This window comes from Haliotis rufescens, unplaced genomic scaffold (assembly GCF_023055435.1).
Source record: "Haliotis rufescens isolate VD_foot unplaced genomic scaffold, xgHalRufe1.0.p SCAF_2, whole genome shotgun sequence".
Lineage (NCBI taxonomy): Eukaryota > Metazoa > Mollusca > Gastropoda > Lepetellida > Haliotidae > Haliotis > Haliotis rufescens.
The window spans coordinates 62,985,877-63,004,651 of record NW_025963890.1 but is presented as its reverse complement, the minus strand read 5'-3'; the positions used below and the strand labels follow the sequence as shown (position 1 = coordinate 63,004,651).

General features: G+C 40.1%; 1 protein-coding gene across 1 annotated transcript; it reads left to right on the top strand.

Annotated features, from left to right (window-relative positions):
• The first annotated feature begins 79 nt into the window (after nt 1-79).
• On the top strand, nt 80-16,624 carry LOC124142768. The gene is made up of 3 exons (XM_046511417.2): nt 80-549; nt 11,866-11,965; nt 12,711-16,624. The coding sequence occupies exons 1-3, from the start codon at nt 369-371 to the stop codon at nt 15,931-15,933; spliced, it is 3,504 nt and encodes a 1,167-aa protein (XP_046367373.2). The 5' UTR covers nt 80-368; the 3' UTR covers nt 15,934-16,624.
• The last annotated feature ends 2,151 nt before the right edge of the window (nt 16,625-18,775 follow it).

Sequence of the window (18,775 nt, the reverse complement as noted above, 5' to 3'; positions counted from 1 at the left end):
CGGGACGTCAATTTAAGTTATCTGGAGACGGTGCCAAGCTTGAGTATCGTATTTTGTTGCTAAATATAGACACGGAAATTTACAAACTCGCAACATTATCAGGGCTAGGGTCTCTAGCGATAGGCGACTCGTTGGCGCGGTGTATTGGGTATTTAAACTCCATATCGCAACATCCGACGCCTGTTCCTTTTCCAGAAGCATTCGAAGACCATGTGCGGAGTTTGGGACAAATATGCCATACTGACGGATGACGCATCCCTCAGATATAAACGCATGCGCATTTACTGGTTGGCACTAGTTCAGCGAGAACGTCATCAATATCACTTTTAAATATTATTCTGTTCAAAATGTCAGTCTAACGTTTGACAATGGTAACAACGTGTTGTGTTCCGGGGTGCAAGAACAGGTTCAATAAGGGGTCAAGCCGAGAATTTTACAGGATTCCTTGTGATCTTGAAACAAGAACGAAATGGACACTTGCAATATTCGAAGATGCAAACCTAACACCAAGCAATTACAGCCGTATTTGTGGGGATCATTTCATCACAGGTACATCTGTCACACCAGCTTCATCATTTAGCAATTGCCACCTGTCATTTCTGTAATTAAAAACATTTAATAATGTGAACGAAGACATTACCATAAGTTTACAGAATACACTTAATAAAAACTAGTGAAAAATGTTAATTATCCTTTTGCTTCAGCAATAGATGTGGTATATTGCTTTGAAGTTAGTGTAATGTGGTAGCCATTATATGTGCATATGTGTCCCAGATAACATAATGACACAGGCTTGGGTGTGAGGTCTGATTATTTATTTTCTGTTGTGATAAACCGACACCCTGGAACAATGAATACAATAATAAACATACAATTATATCTAGTACATCAAAACTGAAGCAGATTAATTAATAATCTACTACACTTATAAGCTATACATGATATATCATTTATAACATTTCACAATTATAAGCTTAGATATGTAAGTTTAATGGATTTACACATTTAATATAAATATGGTACAATAAATATAATATTATGTTACAATGCAAGCAATATATAAGTATACATATATATATACCCGGTGAATCCCACTGGGGTGTATTTGGGTGGTCACAATCCCTTGTAAATAGATTAAATCCCTCGTGAAAACCTGTTCATGATATAAAATACATCATGAAGGTATGTTTATCTACACACATGAACATAACATGTAAACTATTATCAACTTATTAATACACAATTCAAGTTACAGAATACACAAATGTCCTAGATTAACACAGACACACATATAGTGAAATGAAATATATCTAGTATACATACACTCACCATGCACACACTAATACTAATAAATGTGACATGTTTAAATATAATTAAGGATCTATATAGACATTTATTAAACTTAAGTGATTTGCTTAATTATACTGGCATAAAATACAATTATAACTTTTAACTACTAACCTTTATATAAGTATATCCTTTCTTCCAGTCCAGTGCACAGTGAAGTAGTAATGCCAAGTGCAGGGTGAAAACAAAGGGGTTTGAAAGTGGGACACAGAGATTTAAAACTAGCCAATCCAGAGGACGCCTGGGCTTACACTCTGATTGACCACCAAGCAGTTGACTGACCCACTAAGTAAAACATGACATTAGAATAGGGCTTTAATGATAATACTTGACTAACAACTACTTAAGTATGCAGCCTGAAATGAGAAATACAATAAATAATTCTTGATTACTGCAATATCTGAAATATACAAAATACCATTATTGACAACATACATAGTAAATTAAAAGCTAATTAATAAAACATGATTGATATATACAGAACTACTATCTACCACACACTTCCCCCCCTGGGACTAAATGATGTCCTCATCATTTGCCTGAGATAAGGTGAAGTAGAGTGTCTTGAACTTGTCCAGGATCACTCGTCAGAATACCACTGAGCATCAATGAAGTGAGGTACTCTGCTCTGGACTTCCAATCAGGTTTTGGTACAGCTGCTGACTTCACATATTCACCACTGGTCATCCACTGTGGTTTAGTCCTGGAACGACTGGATGTCCTGGGACATGGTACTGGTGGTGTGACCAATCTCTCTTGAGGTACGCTAACATCTTGGGCTATCCCTGGTTCTGAAGGTAAATTCAGAACTTCAGATGTTTCGTCCTCCTGTGATGTCTGTGCTGTGTCAGATGTATCATTGTTGGATCTATCCACCGCTGAAGATGCACCCACATCCTGCTCCAAATCTAGAGCAACTTCCTGTGACTGGTCCTCTGCATCTTCATCATCAGCAGTACTATCTATATCTGCCTCTACCTCAGCTGGCCTATCAACTACATCTGCAGCTGAAACTGACGGTTCTGATGAAGAGATGGGGACAAGTACAAAGTCATCATCTTCACTCTCTGCGGTGGTGTTTTGATCATTATCGATTGATGTTGTCTCTCTCATAGTAGGTTGCAGACGTGGGCTAGACCTCCTTTTCCGTGGTTTGGGTACAGGAATAGATGTTTCTGGTCTAGGAAGAGAACCAATGGGCAGTAACAGATTCCTATGAAGAGTCTTCTTCCTGCCCCCTCCGTTTTCCTTTTCAACAACATACACTGGTATAGAAGGGTTTGGTTGGCTTGTGACAATGTAAATGTCATCTTCCCACTTGTCAGCTAGTTTGTGACGACCGTCAAAAGCTACTACTTTAACAAGGACACGGTCACCCACATCTAATACAGCTGCTCTTGCACTCTGATCGTAGTAGGACTTCTGCTGGGATTGAGACTGTTTGGCTTGTCTAGTAGCTATCTCATAGGCATTACGCAGCTTTTCCTGAAAGGTCTTGGTATACTTGAGAATTGATCTCGTGGTGACAGGTTCTATGTCTAGTCCAAAGGCCAGATCTATAGGAAGTCTGGGATGACGACCGAACATGAGATAGAAAGGAGAGTGTCCAGTAGATTCATGTCGTGTGCAGTTGTACGCATGCACTAGTGGTGCAACATGGGTCTTCCAATCCTTCTTGGCTTCAGGTTCAAGTGTTCCAAGCATATTGCACAATGTCCTATTAAACCTCTCGCACATTCCATTACCCATGGGATGATAAGGTGTTGTGGAGGACTTGTCGATCTTTAGAATCTGACAGAGCTCAGTCATCACCTTGCCCACAAAGTTAGCTCCCTTGTCCGAATGAATCCTTTTGGGCAAACCATAATGGACTACAAAGTTGTTGAAGAACAGCTCTGCTGTGGTTCTTGCTGAAGTGTTCTTTGATGGATATGCCTGTGCATAACGAGTAAAATGATCTGTTATCACAAGAACATATTGCTGACCACCTGTAGAGGGTTCCAATGTCAAAAAATCCATGCACACTAGTTCAAGTGGCTGAGATGTTGTGATACTAACCAGAGGTGCACGAATTGAGGTGGAGGACTTGCGCTTCATGCATCTGCCACAAGATTGTATGTGAATCTCAACGTCCTTGGTCATACCAGGCCAGTAGAACCTTTCCTTGAGGAGAGAAACTGTCCTGTCTCTGCCTGGGTGTCCTATATTTTCGTGAAGACTTTGTAAAGCTGCTGCTCGACACCGTGAAGGGAGAACAAGTCGCTTCTGTTCAGTTCCATGCTGTTGAACAACACGGTAGAGAACATCCTTCTGGATTCTGAAGTGGTCGTAGTTCTTCAACAATATTGTCATCTCTGAGTTCCCTATATATGACCTTCTGTCAGGCTTGATCCTGTTCTCCAGTCCCTCAATGATGGTTGCAAGACAAGGGTCTCTAGCTTGCGCACGTCTCCAATCACTGGCATTCATGTTACACTGATCTTCGTCAACATTGACTTCCTTCTCTCCTGTTACATCTGTGGACATACAGAGACTTTCTACCAAGCTGTTTACATTGATCATTCCACAGATAGCACGAATTGAATCTGCTGTGATTTGATCAACCTCGGTATTGTCGTCTTTAGTGGGCAGTCTTGACAGAGTGTCTGCATCCACCTTCTCTTTTCCTGGTCTATATCTGATGCTAAAGTTGTAGCTTGCCAAGGCTGCCAACCAGCGATGACCCGTAGCATCAAGTCGAGCTGTAGTTAGTACGTATGTGAGCAGATTATTATCTGTCACTACAGTAAAGTCATTACCATACAGGTAGTCGTGGAACTTATCAGAGATAGCCCACTTCAGACACAAGAACTCTAATTTATGTGCTGAGTAGTTTCTCTCTGAACGGTTCAAACTCCTACTGGCGTAAGCAATGACCTTTAGGTGACCTTCTTGTTCCTGGTACAGTACTGCACCGAGACCTTGGGTACTGGCATCAGTATGAAGTTCAAAAGGCTTCAAGAAATCAACGTAACCAAGCACTGGCGGTGTTGATAACTTTATCCTCAACTCATTGAAAGCTCGATCCTGCAAAACACCCCATGTCCATTCCTGTTTGGTCAGCTTCTGGGCTCTTGACTTCTTGGAAGCAGTCTTTGGCAGTAGTTCAGATAAAGGCTTTGAAATCTTTGAAAAGTCCTTGACAAATTTTCGATAATAGCCTGCAAACCCCAGGAATTGTCGAACTTGTTCTGGTGTAGTTGGCGTAGGCCATTGACGAATCTTGTCAATCTTCTCAGGATCTGCTTCAATGCCATCAGCTGAAACAATGTACCCGACGTATTTGACCTTTCTCTTGAAAAACTTGCATTTCTTGGGAGCTAGCTTAAGTCCACATTCCTGCAGCCGCTGGAACACAAGCTTAAGCCTCTCGACATGCTCCTCATATGTCCTGGAGAAAATGATCAAATCATCAATATAGATCAGACATATATTCAAGTGCAGACCTTCTAAGCACTTCTCCATCAGTCGTTGATAAGTAGCTGGAGCATTGGATAAGCCGAAGGGCATCCGGTTATACTCGAAAAACCCTAAAGGACCTACTGTAAATGCGGTTCTTTGCTTATGATCTTCCTCCACCTCTACCTGATGGTAGCCGCTCTTCATGTCAAGGACAGAAAAGTAGGTCATACCACCTAAACAGTCAAGCATTTCTTCGATTCTGGGAAGTGCGTAGGAATCTTTGATGGTTCGGCGGTTCAGTTGCCTGAAGTCTATACACATCCTGAGTTTTCCATTTTTCTTCTTAGCAAGGACTACATTGGATGCCCATGGGCTGTGTGAGTGTCTTATTACACCTGCAGATAGCAACTCCTGTAAATGACTTCTAACTTCATCAAACATAGCTGGTGGAATACGACGATGTCTCTGCTTAAAGGGCGTGTGGTCATAGAGCTCAATCCGATGCCGAACTTGTGTTGAGTGACCCAAGTCATCATCTGCCTTGGAAAAGATGTCCTTGAATTTGAGTATGGTGTCTAATCCTTCCTCAATCTGATCACGTGTTAGGCCCTCCTTATCCATCTCTATCTGATCAATCAATGTGTCAGAGTCTACGGGACGACCAGGTGGTAGATCTTGAATTGTGACCGGTTGCAGCTCACATAAAATAGCCCGAGTCGGAATGACGACAGCCTTGGTAGTGACATTTGAGATGTGCACTTCAATGGTATCTTGTCTTTGAGGGTTGTATTTGATGATAGTTGGGGCAATGTCAAGATCATGTGGTACTGCAGAACTGATGGTTGGTTGTAGCAATGCACAAACCTGAGGATATGCTAACCCTCTGCTCAGTTGGCCCTTGATGACTATGGTGCTATTACTAGGGATTACAACACTTTTATGTTCTGCATTCCTAACCAAAGCAAGTTTCCCATGGTTTCTCACCAATTCCTTTTCATGTAATACAATACTTCTGAATGCTAAGTACCAGGGGGTATGCAAATTGGCCTTCTGTAAAAACCTATCTCCATTTTGGTTTCGGCATGTTTCAAGAAAATGTGATAACACATTTGTGCCCAGTAAAACTGGCACCTTTGCATTGTATCTGGTGTCAGATACCACAAGAAACAGACAAGATACAGAGTCCTCCTTAACACCACCTCCAGGGGTCCTAACTGAAACCTCGATAATTCCCTGATATTGGAGTTGCTCACCACCAGCACATTCAATATCTAGCAACTTATCCAAAGACACTAATGGGATATGAGAAAGATGATTCTCATAAAAAGATTGAGAAAGTATTGATACAGTGGCTCCAGTATCAAGAAGGGCGCACACTGGAATGTCCTCAATGTAAACTTCAACTTCATTAGAAGTTCCTACTAATCCTTGAGGCAGTTGCCTGTGTGTGGGGCGTTGAGAATTGCCTAATGGTAGCCCCTCCCCATAGGCCCGGGCAAGTTTAAAGGGCGCCTCTGATGATCCAATAAGATGCGACAACCATAGGCTAAATGGCCTGGATATCCACATCTGTAGCAAATAGGTGTGTTTCCTTGAGGTTGTGTGTTATTCCACTGTGACGTGATATGTCCATCTGTCGGTTGAGACTGCTGTAGGCTGGGGGGCTGATACTGTGGCGCAGCTGCACCCTGTTGGGCATCCCCTGACTGTGCACCCCTCCAAGTAACCTTTTGTCCACACTCTCTACCCTGTCGACGTCTGGGATCTCTGCCTCTTCCTCTCCATGAACCACTCTGGTGTTGTCTGTCCTCATAGCTTGGTGGATTGGGATGTATAAATGACTGACACTGATATACCTGAGCAGACATCTGTGTCTGTTGTTCTTTCATCTCTGAAATTTCTGCTTTCAATTCTTTCATCATGTCCTTTAGTTCCGAAAGGTCTCTTTCTTTGGCAGTCTCAGTTGTCGAGGCCATCTTCACAGTTGCAGACTTCGGCCTGGTCTTGGGTGTGTCTCGTTTCCCATGGTTCAGATCAAACTCAAGTTCACGGAGGCATAGTCTTAATTCATCAAAATTGAATATAGCATCATATTTGTATCCAGCTAGACTCTTAAGCGATGAGTGTAGACCATCCCAAAGTCTTGACCTTAGCATATCATCCTGTTCTTCTTGTGAGATGTGCTTCAGTTCAGTAAGCTGGAACAATAACCTCTCCAACCTACAACTCCAGGTTGCCACGTCCTCGTCATCATGCTGACTGGTACTGTAGAACTCTGATAACAAGGAGGAACAACTCCGTAATGTTCCAAAAGCACTCTTAAATTTGGACAACAACTCTGCAATAGATGCCTTATGACCTAATTTCATGGAAACCAAAGCTGCTTCTCCTTTAAGTGATTTGCGAAGGGCTTGCAATATTACCTCGGGGCTGTATGTCTTACTCTCCATGAGGCAATCCACCTCATATCTCCAAAGATCATACTCTGTATCCTTCCCATGTTCTCCACTGAAGAATGGTAATCTGGGGAAATGCTGGTAAGACACTCATGTCGGATGGCTATGACTTGTTTGCGGCTGTGAGGTATCAGACGAGTCTTCCATCTTTATAGCAATACCTTCCTGCTGAGACATTCCATGTATCCAATCCTTTAAATCCTCTAGAGTATCATCTTTAGGTGTCATCCCCATCTTTCTAACCAGTTTCACCATGTTACCCAACTCCTCCTTACTGAGTTCCATATTGGACAAAGTGGATTTGATCGCGGACAAATGTTCTAAGAAGAGTTTATATTAACAAGTGTCACTAAGACGAAAAAGACGAAAAGTGCAATATGGCGCCAGCGCTGTTGTCACCTTTGTGACTAAGTATGTATGTGACGATGAAAGAAGCAAATTGAAAAGAATATGATTATAGCTAAAAAGAAGGCATATGAGCTGACAACGAAATGAAGGGCAGTAAAGCAGACTTGATATAACCAAGTGAAGCAGCAAAGTCATCTGAGTTGATCACCTGGAAAAGAATATGAACATGTCTAACTACCAATTAAAACTAAAGTATGGGATAGGTGGGTTCAATCACATAAAATGAGTGAGTGAGATCAAAGCAAACTAACCTGGCTTGACGACACTAATGACAATATAAGTGGGACATATCTAGGTGCATAGATGTGTGCAAGGTGCTGTGAGTGCAGGGTGTTGATAAATATATGTAGTGAGTCAGTCACAGAGTCATTCTGGGTTTATGGATAACCTGTTTGGTTTGGTTAATGCATAATGCCTAAGATGAATGCCTACACACTTTATTAATTAAGCAAGTATTTAAATCTTATCTAAGCATTATGTAAACACAAAGCACACCACTCATACACATCACAATGAAATACCATGCAGCACTAATTCATGTGTATCCGGGTACATATGCATGTAGTCAACACTAATAAATAAAGAAATACAGTTTACAGTGACCTTCAGGGTAAGACTCAACAAACTGACACACCTAACTGAGTCAGTATTGGCACCATGGTTGAATATACAAAAGAAAAAAATGTGTTGCAACACAGGAATAACACTGCAGTGTACAATCAGTAACAAAGTATGACAGGGAACACCATTTGAATTTTCAAAGAAATATAAGATGCATCTTCTGTAGAGTATAACACAATTATGACTGTTTGCTGACAATAGAACAAATGCACATTTGATGAGACAGAACTAAAGCAATTGCTTCATAGCTAGCTTTGGAAACGAGTCCATGATTGCGTGAATCTTGGTACAAGTTGATAACATTCTGCACCCAAATAGTTCATAATTACCACGTATTCACATGGGTATGCAGTCCATTACTGGATCACTGGGATGGTCACTGGATCACGGGAATTGTCACTCCACCCAACATCAGTCGTCAACAGATCCTCACTGGGGGCTCCATTGTGGTAGCCATTATATGTGCACATGTGTCCCAGATAACATAATGACACAGGCTTGGGTGTGAGGTCTGATTATTTATTTTCTGTTGTGATAAACCGACACCCTGGAACAATGAATACAATAATAAACATACAATTATATCTAGTACATCAAAACTGAAGCAGATTAATTAATAATCTACTACACTTATAAGCTATACATGATATATCATTTATAACATTTCACAATTATAAGCTTAGATATGTAAGTTTAATGGATTTACACATTTAATATAAATATGGTACAATAAATATAATATTATGTTACAATGCAAGCAATATATAAGTATATATATATACCCGGTGAATCCCACTGGGGTGTATTTGGGTGGTCACAATCCCTTGTAAATAGATTAAATCCCTCGTGAAAACCTGTTCATGATATAAAATACATCATGAAGGTATGTTTATCTACACACATGAACATAACATGTAAACTATTATCAACTTATTAATACACAATTCAAGTTACAGAATACACAAATGTCCTAGATTAACACAGACACACATATAGTGAAATGAAATATATCTAGTATACATACACTCACCATGCACACACTAATACTAATAAATGTGACATGTTTAAATATAATTAAGGATCTATATAGACATTTATTAAACTTAAGTGATTTGCTTAATTATACTGGCATAAAATACAATTATAACTTTTAACTACTAACCTTTATATAAGTATATCCTTTCTTCCAGTCCAGTGCACAGTGAAGTAGTAATGCCAAGTGCAGGGTGAAAACAAAGGGGTTTGAAAGTGGGACACAGAGATTTAAAACTAGCCAATCCAGAGGACGCCTGGGCTTACACTCTGATTGACCACCAAGCAGTTGACTGACCCACTAAGTAAAACATGACATTAGAATAGGGCTTTAATGATAATACTTGACTAACAACTACTTAAGTATGCAGCCTGAAATGAGAAATACAATAAATAATTCTTGATTACTGCAATATCTGAAATATACAAAATACCATTATTGACAACATACATAGTAAATTAAAAGCTAATTAATAAAACATGATTGATATATACAGAACTACTATCTACCACAGTAACAAGGTGAAGCAAGAGGCAGGAGGCGCCACCGGATAACAGCCTGTGTAAAAGGACGGACATTTGATATTTAGACCCCCCTCTATTCCGTTTTTAGGGGCAAAGTGTTATTTCTTTGTAGATTCTATAAGAGTTCTGAGATTTATTCCAGTCACATTTCAAATTCAACCTTTGGAAAGATTTTAAATTTTCCTCACAATTCACTGAAATATACGACTTGCATGATATGGCCTTTTGAAATGGAAGGGTTGAAATGATTATTTATTCATAAGTGTTACAGGCATACTGTCTCTCGTACCCATGTCTCTATGTCAAAGATTACGGCTTTGCTCACGAAAAACTGTATTGATGAGGACAGCCATATTGAGGTCGAAATATTTTTTATTGAGGCTGTGACTTTTTAGTTTTCAAGTACGTGAAGGTAATGGGTTTATTTACACAATATTATGTGCTGGGTTTTTTAACATACAGAATGAAGATGCTAAAAAAAATATTTTAGAAAAAGGAGTTTTCCTTGGGCCATTTGTAACTTCATTGTGTGTGGGTGGTCCACCCAAGAGCGTACACCAAAAAATTACACACTATATGTAAGCCATTATTAACTGTATCAGATGCTGCGACACTAATTGATCCGATTTTCCGATTTGTTCCTTGGTTGCTGATGTGTAGAGTGGCCATCCAGACAGCACTTGTGGTTGAGGGACTGATGAGAAGTAGAGTATTCGGAAAACATGCAACTTTCTTGATAACAACTTCTGGTTTATTGCATTTAGCTTGATATGTAAACAGTTTTGATGTTGATTCCAACACCCTTATCAAGCTGAAGTGACATTGTTATTATATGGAGCCAGTGATAGATGGCACAAGCCGACTGTACGGTTTTACAGAAATATCGGTAAATTGAGGTTAATTCTTTCCACGATATGTATCACATTATTATTATTTCATGCTTGATATATCAGGTGATTTTAAACAGCCTATATATCATGTATATCGACAGTGTTAACATTATGTTGTACCAGTATCTTGTTTTATTCAGTTTATGAACTTCAATTAATACCTTAAAGTATTAAAATTTAGAATTATACAATATATATCGTGATGTGTATCGCAATACGGCCTTGTGCATTGCAAAATGTTGTGATACACTTTAAACCTCCAATAGCCATCACTAATGAACAGTGTGATACATGCAGTTAGTGTGGGGTTCATAGGGTCGATGGGGTAGCCTAGTGGTCAAAATGTTCACTCTTCACGCCTTAGGCTAGGGTTCGATTCCCCACATGGTATAATATGTGAAGCCCAATTCTAGCGTGAAATTGCTGGAATATTTCTAAATGCGGCGTAAAACCAAACACTTACTCGCTCCTGTTGTATTCAGAGTAATTATTAGTAGAAGCCATGTGGCACAGGTAGCCTGGTGGTCCAAGGCACTTTAGCTCACTGCCAAAATGTGCATCCTGAAGTTGTTTTGTTTGTTTGTTTGTTGTTTTAGCCACACTCAGCAATATTCCAGCTATATGACGGCAATCTGTAAATAATTGAGTCAGGACCAGACAATCCAGTAAATGACACCATTCATTTTGTTATATCCAGAGGAGAAGTGGAAACTCACTCACTCACTCACTCACTCACTCACTCACTCGGATTCCTGAATTGAAGAAGACATTACCAATCTCAACATCCTTAATGAAAGGGAGTAGGCAAATATTCTAAATTACATTTTCTTATTATCTACCTCATTGTGAAATGACATCACCAATTTTTGATATAGACAAAAGAACCCTTCTTGTTGGTACACTTTAGCATTTTCAGGGGTGCTCTGTGTCACACTGGGGTGGTCGGGTAGCCTAGTAGTTAAAGCGTTTGCTCGTCACACCAAAGACCCGGGTTTGATTCCCGACATGGGTACAATGTGTGAAGCCCATTTCTGGTGTCCCCCGCCGTGATATTGCTGGATTATTGCTGAAATGGTGTAAAATCAAACTCACTCACTCACTCTTGTCAGACTTGAATTTTTTTTCTATCCCTTGTTGATTTTCAGGAATGAGGAGCACTGATCCCACCCATCCAGACCATGTTCCATCTCTCTTCCCAACAACAACTACTCAAGAACATCAGCTTCTCAAGGACCAATACACCTTGTGAGTTTGTTGGTGGAAATATCACCTGTAGTACATTGGGAAAGCAGTACAGTCTCATTTAAATCTTACATTTACTCCTTCCATAGGAGGTTGCATCAGGAGAACCTTATAATCATCCAGTTAGTCAAGCCTCCTAAATTCTCTGTAAAACCATTCAGAGTAGCATATCTGATTTCTGTTTCTTGAAAACATACAAAAATGGACTGTTCAAAATGGAATTAAACATGTCAACATCAATCTATTGGATAATTTATATACATCTATAATTCTAGCATCTAACATCCAAAGTAAACACAATGAGGGGATGTTTGTGTTTTGTGTAGGTTTTCTTTGTTAAGGATAAACAATTCTGAATCTAGGTAGTAAAGACAGGAAGCAGAATCATTTTAGAGAGTTGACATCTGTTTGGCACAAGAATCCTTGTTTACGTCATTTAAACTGAGGAGTCACCTGGCGCAGTTGTCAAAAGAGATTGTCAGATCTAAATGAATTATGACATCATCATGTTCATATCAGAGTAAAAAGTCTGATTTTAATGAGGTTTGTAAATTGTTGGCTTATAATTTTTTGGGTAGTAAATGGCATATGATTTCCCACTGTAATATGGATATTGATATTTAAAATCTTTGAAATTAGATATTGCATTATTATTGTGTTGATATGATGTGTCATTGCCTTAATAAAACATCACTGTGTTTTGCAACATGTTTAAAACATTTTAACCAATATCTGTTCATATTCCTAGGTTTCGGAAAAAGCAAGAAAAATCTCTGTCAGCGGCTTCCAATGATCTTCATGCTGTGAATCAATTGTGGCTGGAAAAGGGATGGAAACAAGACTCCATCGACAAGTTGTTCTCGGATGATACAAGTCCCAAATCACACAACCCCATCCAAACACACACACCAAACCCTTTGACCAACACTCTTACACAACCACAGCCCCCAAAAGACTATAGTCTGTTAAATTTTATGCATTCACCTACAAATCAGAAGGCACCAGAGGAGTTTCTTGTCCTTGATAGAGGATTCGGTCAGAGGAAAATGGTGGTTCGTCTGTCCCGCCCTGTCAAATATGTGTCTACTACTCCTCCAACTCAAGCTGGGCAGGACATCAGAGCCTCAATGAAGGATGGCATATACCAGTACGTCAGTTTACTTGATAATACGAATGAGACTCCGAAACTAAAAGTGCCTGTCATACCGGTGAAGAAAGATAAGTGTATTCAAGTTGATGCATATGTAGATGCTCCTTACAATAACAGTCCAGAGGAGTTATCCAATGTTAGACTTGTAGAAGGCATGAAAAGTTTGGCAACTGTTCAGGAAGGGTCTTCACAGGTAGAAGCTTGTGCTGGATATACTAAAAACTCTGTCAGAGAAGTTGAGGATGAAGCATCATCTGTGGACAAATCTGTATCAGCAGCAGCTGATTCAACTGAAGCTATAAGTGCATGTGGACTAATTCTAAAAAATTCAGATAGTTTTCAAACTGGAAATGAACCTCCATTTAGTGTAATGGAAAATGGTATGGATAAATGTGCACAGACAGATTATGATCATGCTGGCCAGAGAGAAGAGACGAACACATCAGCATGTGCTGGAGAAGAAAGTGGGAAAATATTAACAGTGAAGGAGATAGGACCGGATTGTGATCAGATTCAGTACACATCGGCGATGGATCATGCATACCATCATAATGGTCTGAACAGACCGATGGAGATTCATATCTCAAAGTCGTATACCATATCATCAAATGCAATGCTTTGCTCCAGTCAGACATGCATTGACACTTCTTCAAACCCAGTTTATAAATATGAATATCGTGTTGTTTTTGGACAAAATGTTGTCAAAAGGAGAAAATGTTTGAAAGATGTTTCTACCCAGACTGACGGGAGAGGTTGCAAAGCTCAGGTGATGATGGAAGCAGAAAGACTAACTTTGGTAGAGGAGATGCTACAACTCCATGACAAGGTCGTTGCAAGGTCGTACACAATGGATTCCTTTCAAAGTAACCAAGAAAAGGTGCAGTTTTACACTGGGTTTTCTAATTTTGAGACTTTGATGGGACTGTTTGATTCTTTATTACCTCACATGTGTCAGCGCACCCAACAAGGCCCTGACCCCTTCGAGTTGTTCGTTCTCACCTTGATAAAACTCAGACTGGGGATCAAGATGAAGGACATTGCTTACCAAACCGTAATCACAACTGCTAAACTTTGTACAGCAGTGACACAATGGTTTAATTTAATGTATTGCTGTCTTTCACCCTTGATCGACCTTCCTGACCCAAAGTACCAGACGCTTAGTTTCTTTTTAGAAAAAATTAACCGTCTAAAGTCAAGGTACTTCATCCTTCAGCATGTTCAGAGCAATCTGAAGAGCTCAGACTCCTGGTTGATGTCAAAGGGAGTGAAGGATGTGGTAGTGGTGTGTGATGTCCTCAGCCAGTTCTATGTGGCTGGTGAGGGTGATTCTGCTGATGTGGATATGAAGGACATCCGTGATCCATTCCAACTTCCTGAACCACAGAGTGAGGAGGAGTCTTTAGAATCAGAATCATCAGATGCAGAATCAGATGCAGGTGTAGACGCAGTAGCAGAAGACATTGATGACTCAAACACCGAAGATGTGCTCACCAACATTGAGGATAGGCAAAAAAGAGGCTCAATTCATTTGGATATGCAAATTAGCGGTTCCTTTGGTGATGACCTGTCAATGTCAAGCAATAACTACAGTCACCAAGATGAACTTGGCAGCTGTTCTGTTGATAGGGCTGTGATCAGTCGGACAGGTCTGGATAGTGTCTCCTCCTGCAGCAGATCAACGGACTCTGTCAACTTCAATCAGTCAACACCCCTGCCTCTGGAGACTCTGCAGAGATGCGCTGGACCTTCTCATGATGTGATGGATGTTGACACTCCAGCAGGACCAGGTGATAACAGTTGGTCTGCCCCCCAGGTCAGTGTTAATACTCTTCATAAGACAATTTCCTTCTTGGGGACTAGACTCCATACTGGCAAAGATGTTGGCATGGAAGATGACAAGGACAGCCAATCAGAAGAAAAGTCTTCAGAAAAAAATATAGTTTTAACATGGGACATTTCACCAACTGTTTCACCAGAAATTACCCCATCTAAAAAGCTTCATCCTGGCAAGGATGTTGACATGGACGATGACAAGGACAGCCAATCAGAAGAAAATCCTTCAGAAAAAAATATAGTTTTAACATGGGACATTTCACCAACCGTTTCACCAGAAATTACCCCATCTGAAAAGCTTCATCCTGGCAAGGATGTTGACATGGAGGATGACAAGGACAGCCAATCAGAAGAAAAGTCTTCAGAAAAAAATATGGTTTTAACATGGGACATTTCACCAACTGTTTCACCAGAAATTACCCCATCTAAAAAGCTTCATCCTGGCAAGGATGTTGACATGGAGGATGACAAGGACAGCCAATCGACAGAAAACTCTTCAGAAAATAAGACAGTTTTAAAATGGGACATTTCACCAGAATCTTTTTCATCTAAAAAGAAGCATGGTAAGAAACTACCTTTTGTCCTTGGTGATCATTGTTACTTTCAAGATGAAACTCCAGAAAGTGTGCAAATGGATAACAGCTATCACACATATTGTTATCAAGACCATGATAACACACCTCACTGTCTGGAGAAACGTTTAGAAATTATGGAAACGGTGATAAATGATCATACATATCTTTGTCGAGACAAAACTGCAGACAATAGGAAAATACTGAAAAAAGGAAGATTGAAAAGTAGATATTTCGATAATTATGATCATGCATATTCCTGCAGAGACAAAAGAATTGTGGAAAGAACACCACAAAGTGTGGAAAATTATCAATCCCATGGCCATAGTCAAGTTTTGACCATGGTGAGAAGTGACCATGCATACTGTGTGGACAATAGCACAGTGAAAATGGAAGAAACGGTTCCAGATCAGTAGAGATGTGAGACTTGGAGTGTGTGGTGGCAAGTCGGGATGGTCGATGTTGATGACTTGACCATCATTGTTTGTCATAAATGATATGGCCTAATGGCATGTAGATTATTCATCACTGACTAGACATTTGTGGCCCTGTGGTCTATGGCTCCAAAATATTGCAGGTCAGAGTTGCATCCCCTTGTTATGGAAGAATCTGCCACTCAGGGGTTTTAATATGATAATGATCATTGGTTTGTTAGTACCATATCCATAATCATGTGCCTTTGACTTGTATAACTTTAAAGGGTTCGGAATTAATTAGTCCAGCAGTTCGAGGCCAGTAAAATTCTGGAAAGACCCATGACATTTCTAATGGGCTACTTCTTTTACCATCAGGTAGATGGCAGCTCTGCAGCAGCTTGTTTGCAGACTGGTGAAAATAAGAATTTATTTGAAACCCTTCCTTTGACCATTCTCCCTCATTAACCTGACATGCTGTGATGTAAATGAAAGTGTTTCAAGTTGAATCCATTACACTATTCATCATTGGCCGATATGCTGAAACAGTATGCAATATCCTCAATGATGTTCCTATTGGACTTCACAGAGTCAGCATTCCGATGGGTCCATGAACACAATGTGGATTTGAGTGCTTGAAGTTTGCATCAACTGATGGGCAGCAATGTATATAAATGTTAAGTCAAATACGTAATCAAAGATGTGTTCAATGATCATTCAACAGGTTAAATATTCCAGTGAGTTGAGTGAGTGAATGAATTAGAGTGAGTTGGATTTTATACAGCTTTTCACACAAACCAGAGAACTTGTTGCAGATGTTTGTCATCTAAACAAAAGAATGTGTTACAGACGTTGGACACTTAACCAAAAGACAGTGGTGCAGACATTGGTCACATATATATATAGAACGTGTTGCAGAGGTTGGTCACATAAACAATAGAACGTGTTGCAGACTTGGTCACCTACACAATAGAATGTGTTGCAGACTTGGTCACCTACACAATACAACGTGTTGCAGACGTTGGTCACACAAACAATAGAACGTGTTGCAGACTTTGGTCACACAAACAATAGAATGTGTTGCAGACGTTGGTCACACAAACAATAGAATGTGTTGCAGACGTTGGTCACACAAACAATAGAAAGTGTTGCAGACTTGGTCACCTACACAATAGAACGCGTTGCAGACTTGGTCACCTACACAATAGAAAGTGTTGCAGACTTGGTCACCTACACAATAGAAAGTGTTGCAGACTTGGTCACCTACACAATAGAACGTGTTGCAGACTTTGGTCACCTACACAATAGAACGTGTTGCAGACGTTGGTCACACAAACAATAGAACGTGTTGCAGACTTGGTCACCTACACAATAGAACGTGTTGCAGAGGTTGGTCATACAAACAATAGAATGTGTTGCAGACGTTGGTCATACAAACAATAGAACGTGTTGCAGACGTTGGTCACACAAACAATAGAACGTGTTGCAGACGTTGGTCACACAAACAATAGAACGTGTTGTAGACTTGGTCACACAAACAATAGAATGTGTTGCAGATGTTGGTCACACAAACAATAGAACGTGTTGCAGACGTTGGTCATACAAACAATAGAACGTGTTGCAGACGTTGGTCATACAAACAATAGAAAGTTGCAGACGTTGGTCACATAAACAATAGAACGTGTTGCAGACGTTGGTCACATAAACAATAGATTGTGTTGCCGACCTTGCGATCTACGCAATTGGGATAGGGTCACATGCATCAACCAAGTCAGTATGTCTCAGCATCCGATCCTGTTAGTCGCATCTTGCGACAAGCACCGTCTCCTCATGCGCATCTTCCCGATGCAAGAGAGTTAGTTAACCTTGCCTCTTACCACAACCATGGGTTGCTGCGTTCAAACCAGGATCTTCAGGGTCGAGTTCTTTATTGTGAATGGACATTTGACTGGCCAGCGATATGTTGACGAAAATTTGCGTCCTGACGTTGATCCATAATATAATTAAATTATATTAAATAAAATTATAGGCAGAAATTTTGATCTGCAAGATGGCAATGCCGGACCACAGCATGTCCAGATCGTCTCCGATTATCTCCGACGAGAAGGCATACGGACACTGGACTGGCCCACTGGCGACACTGGACTGGCCCACTGACATATCCCCAATAGGGCGTCTGTGGAATTTTCTCGGATGAAGAGACCCAGCACCCGCCAACGTGTCCCAGGTTTGTGTAGCTCTTCAGGCGGAAGGGCGGGCAATACTGTCATGGTTCTAAAATTAGTGATATTTTCTTCAATATATATATGAAAGTTAACTGTGGTGATAGTCTTTATTGTGTTACATGTAGGTAAACGTTAATTGCTGTATTCAGTCAGTCTCACATGTGAAGGTCGCTGCTATCTAGAAAATTGTATAACATCCTTGGAGCGTGGCCCAATGACCGCTTGGCACGTTTGCTGATACGCCTAACTTATATAAATATTTTCGGAATCCTCATCAATTAGTATTCAACTTCTGAGGAGACCACTTGACCAAACTTCGAAGGAAAGCCGCTCCATCCATTTTCTCGGCGCACGAACGCAAATTATCTTATCTTAAAAACACATCTGTGACGTCATTCTATTGTTTGAACGCTCCATTATTTTTTAATGGAGAGTTGCTTGTCAACTGTACATTATCTTGAAGCAGCATTTGAATTTTTCAAATATTTTCAACTACAGAATATTTTGCCAAAGTGTAAAAGTAGAGATGAGTTTTAAGTAGGGGAATATCCTCGTAACTCTCCATTCCTTGACAAGATAGACACAATTTTATGGATAACAACTTCTTTAATACTGTAAAA

Coding starts and splice junctions, on each gene's coding strand:
- LOC124142768 (XM_046511417.2), top strand. CDS start 369: ATGGTAACAACGTGTTGTGTTCCGGGGTGCAAGAACAGGTTCAATAAG. Junction 550..11,865: donor TGGGGATCATTTCATCACAG/GTACATCTGTCA, acceptor GTTGATTTTCAG/GAATGAGGAGCACTGATCCC. Junction 11,966..12,710: donor CTCAAGGACCAATACACCTT/GTGAGTTTGTTG, acceptor TCATATTCCTAG/GTTTCGGAAAAAGCAAGAAA.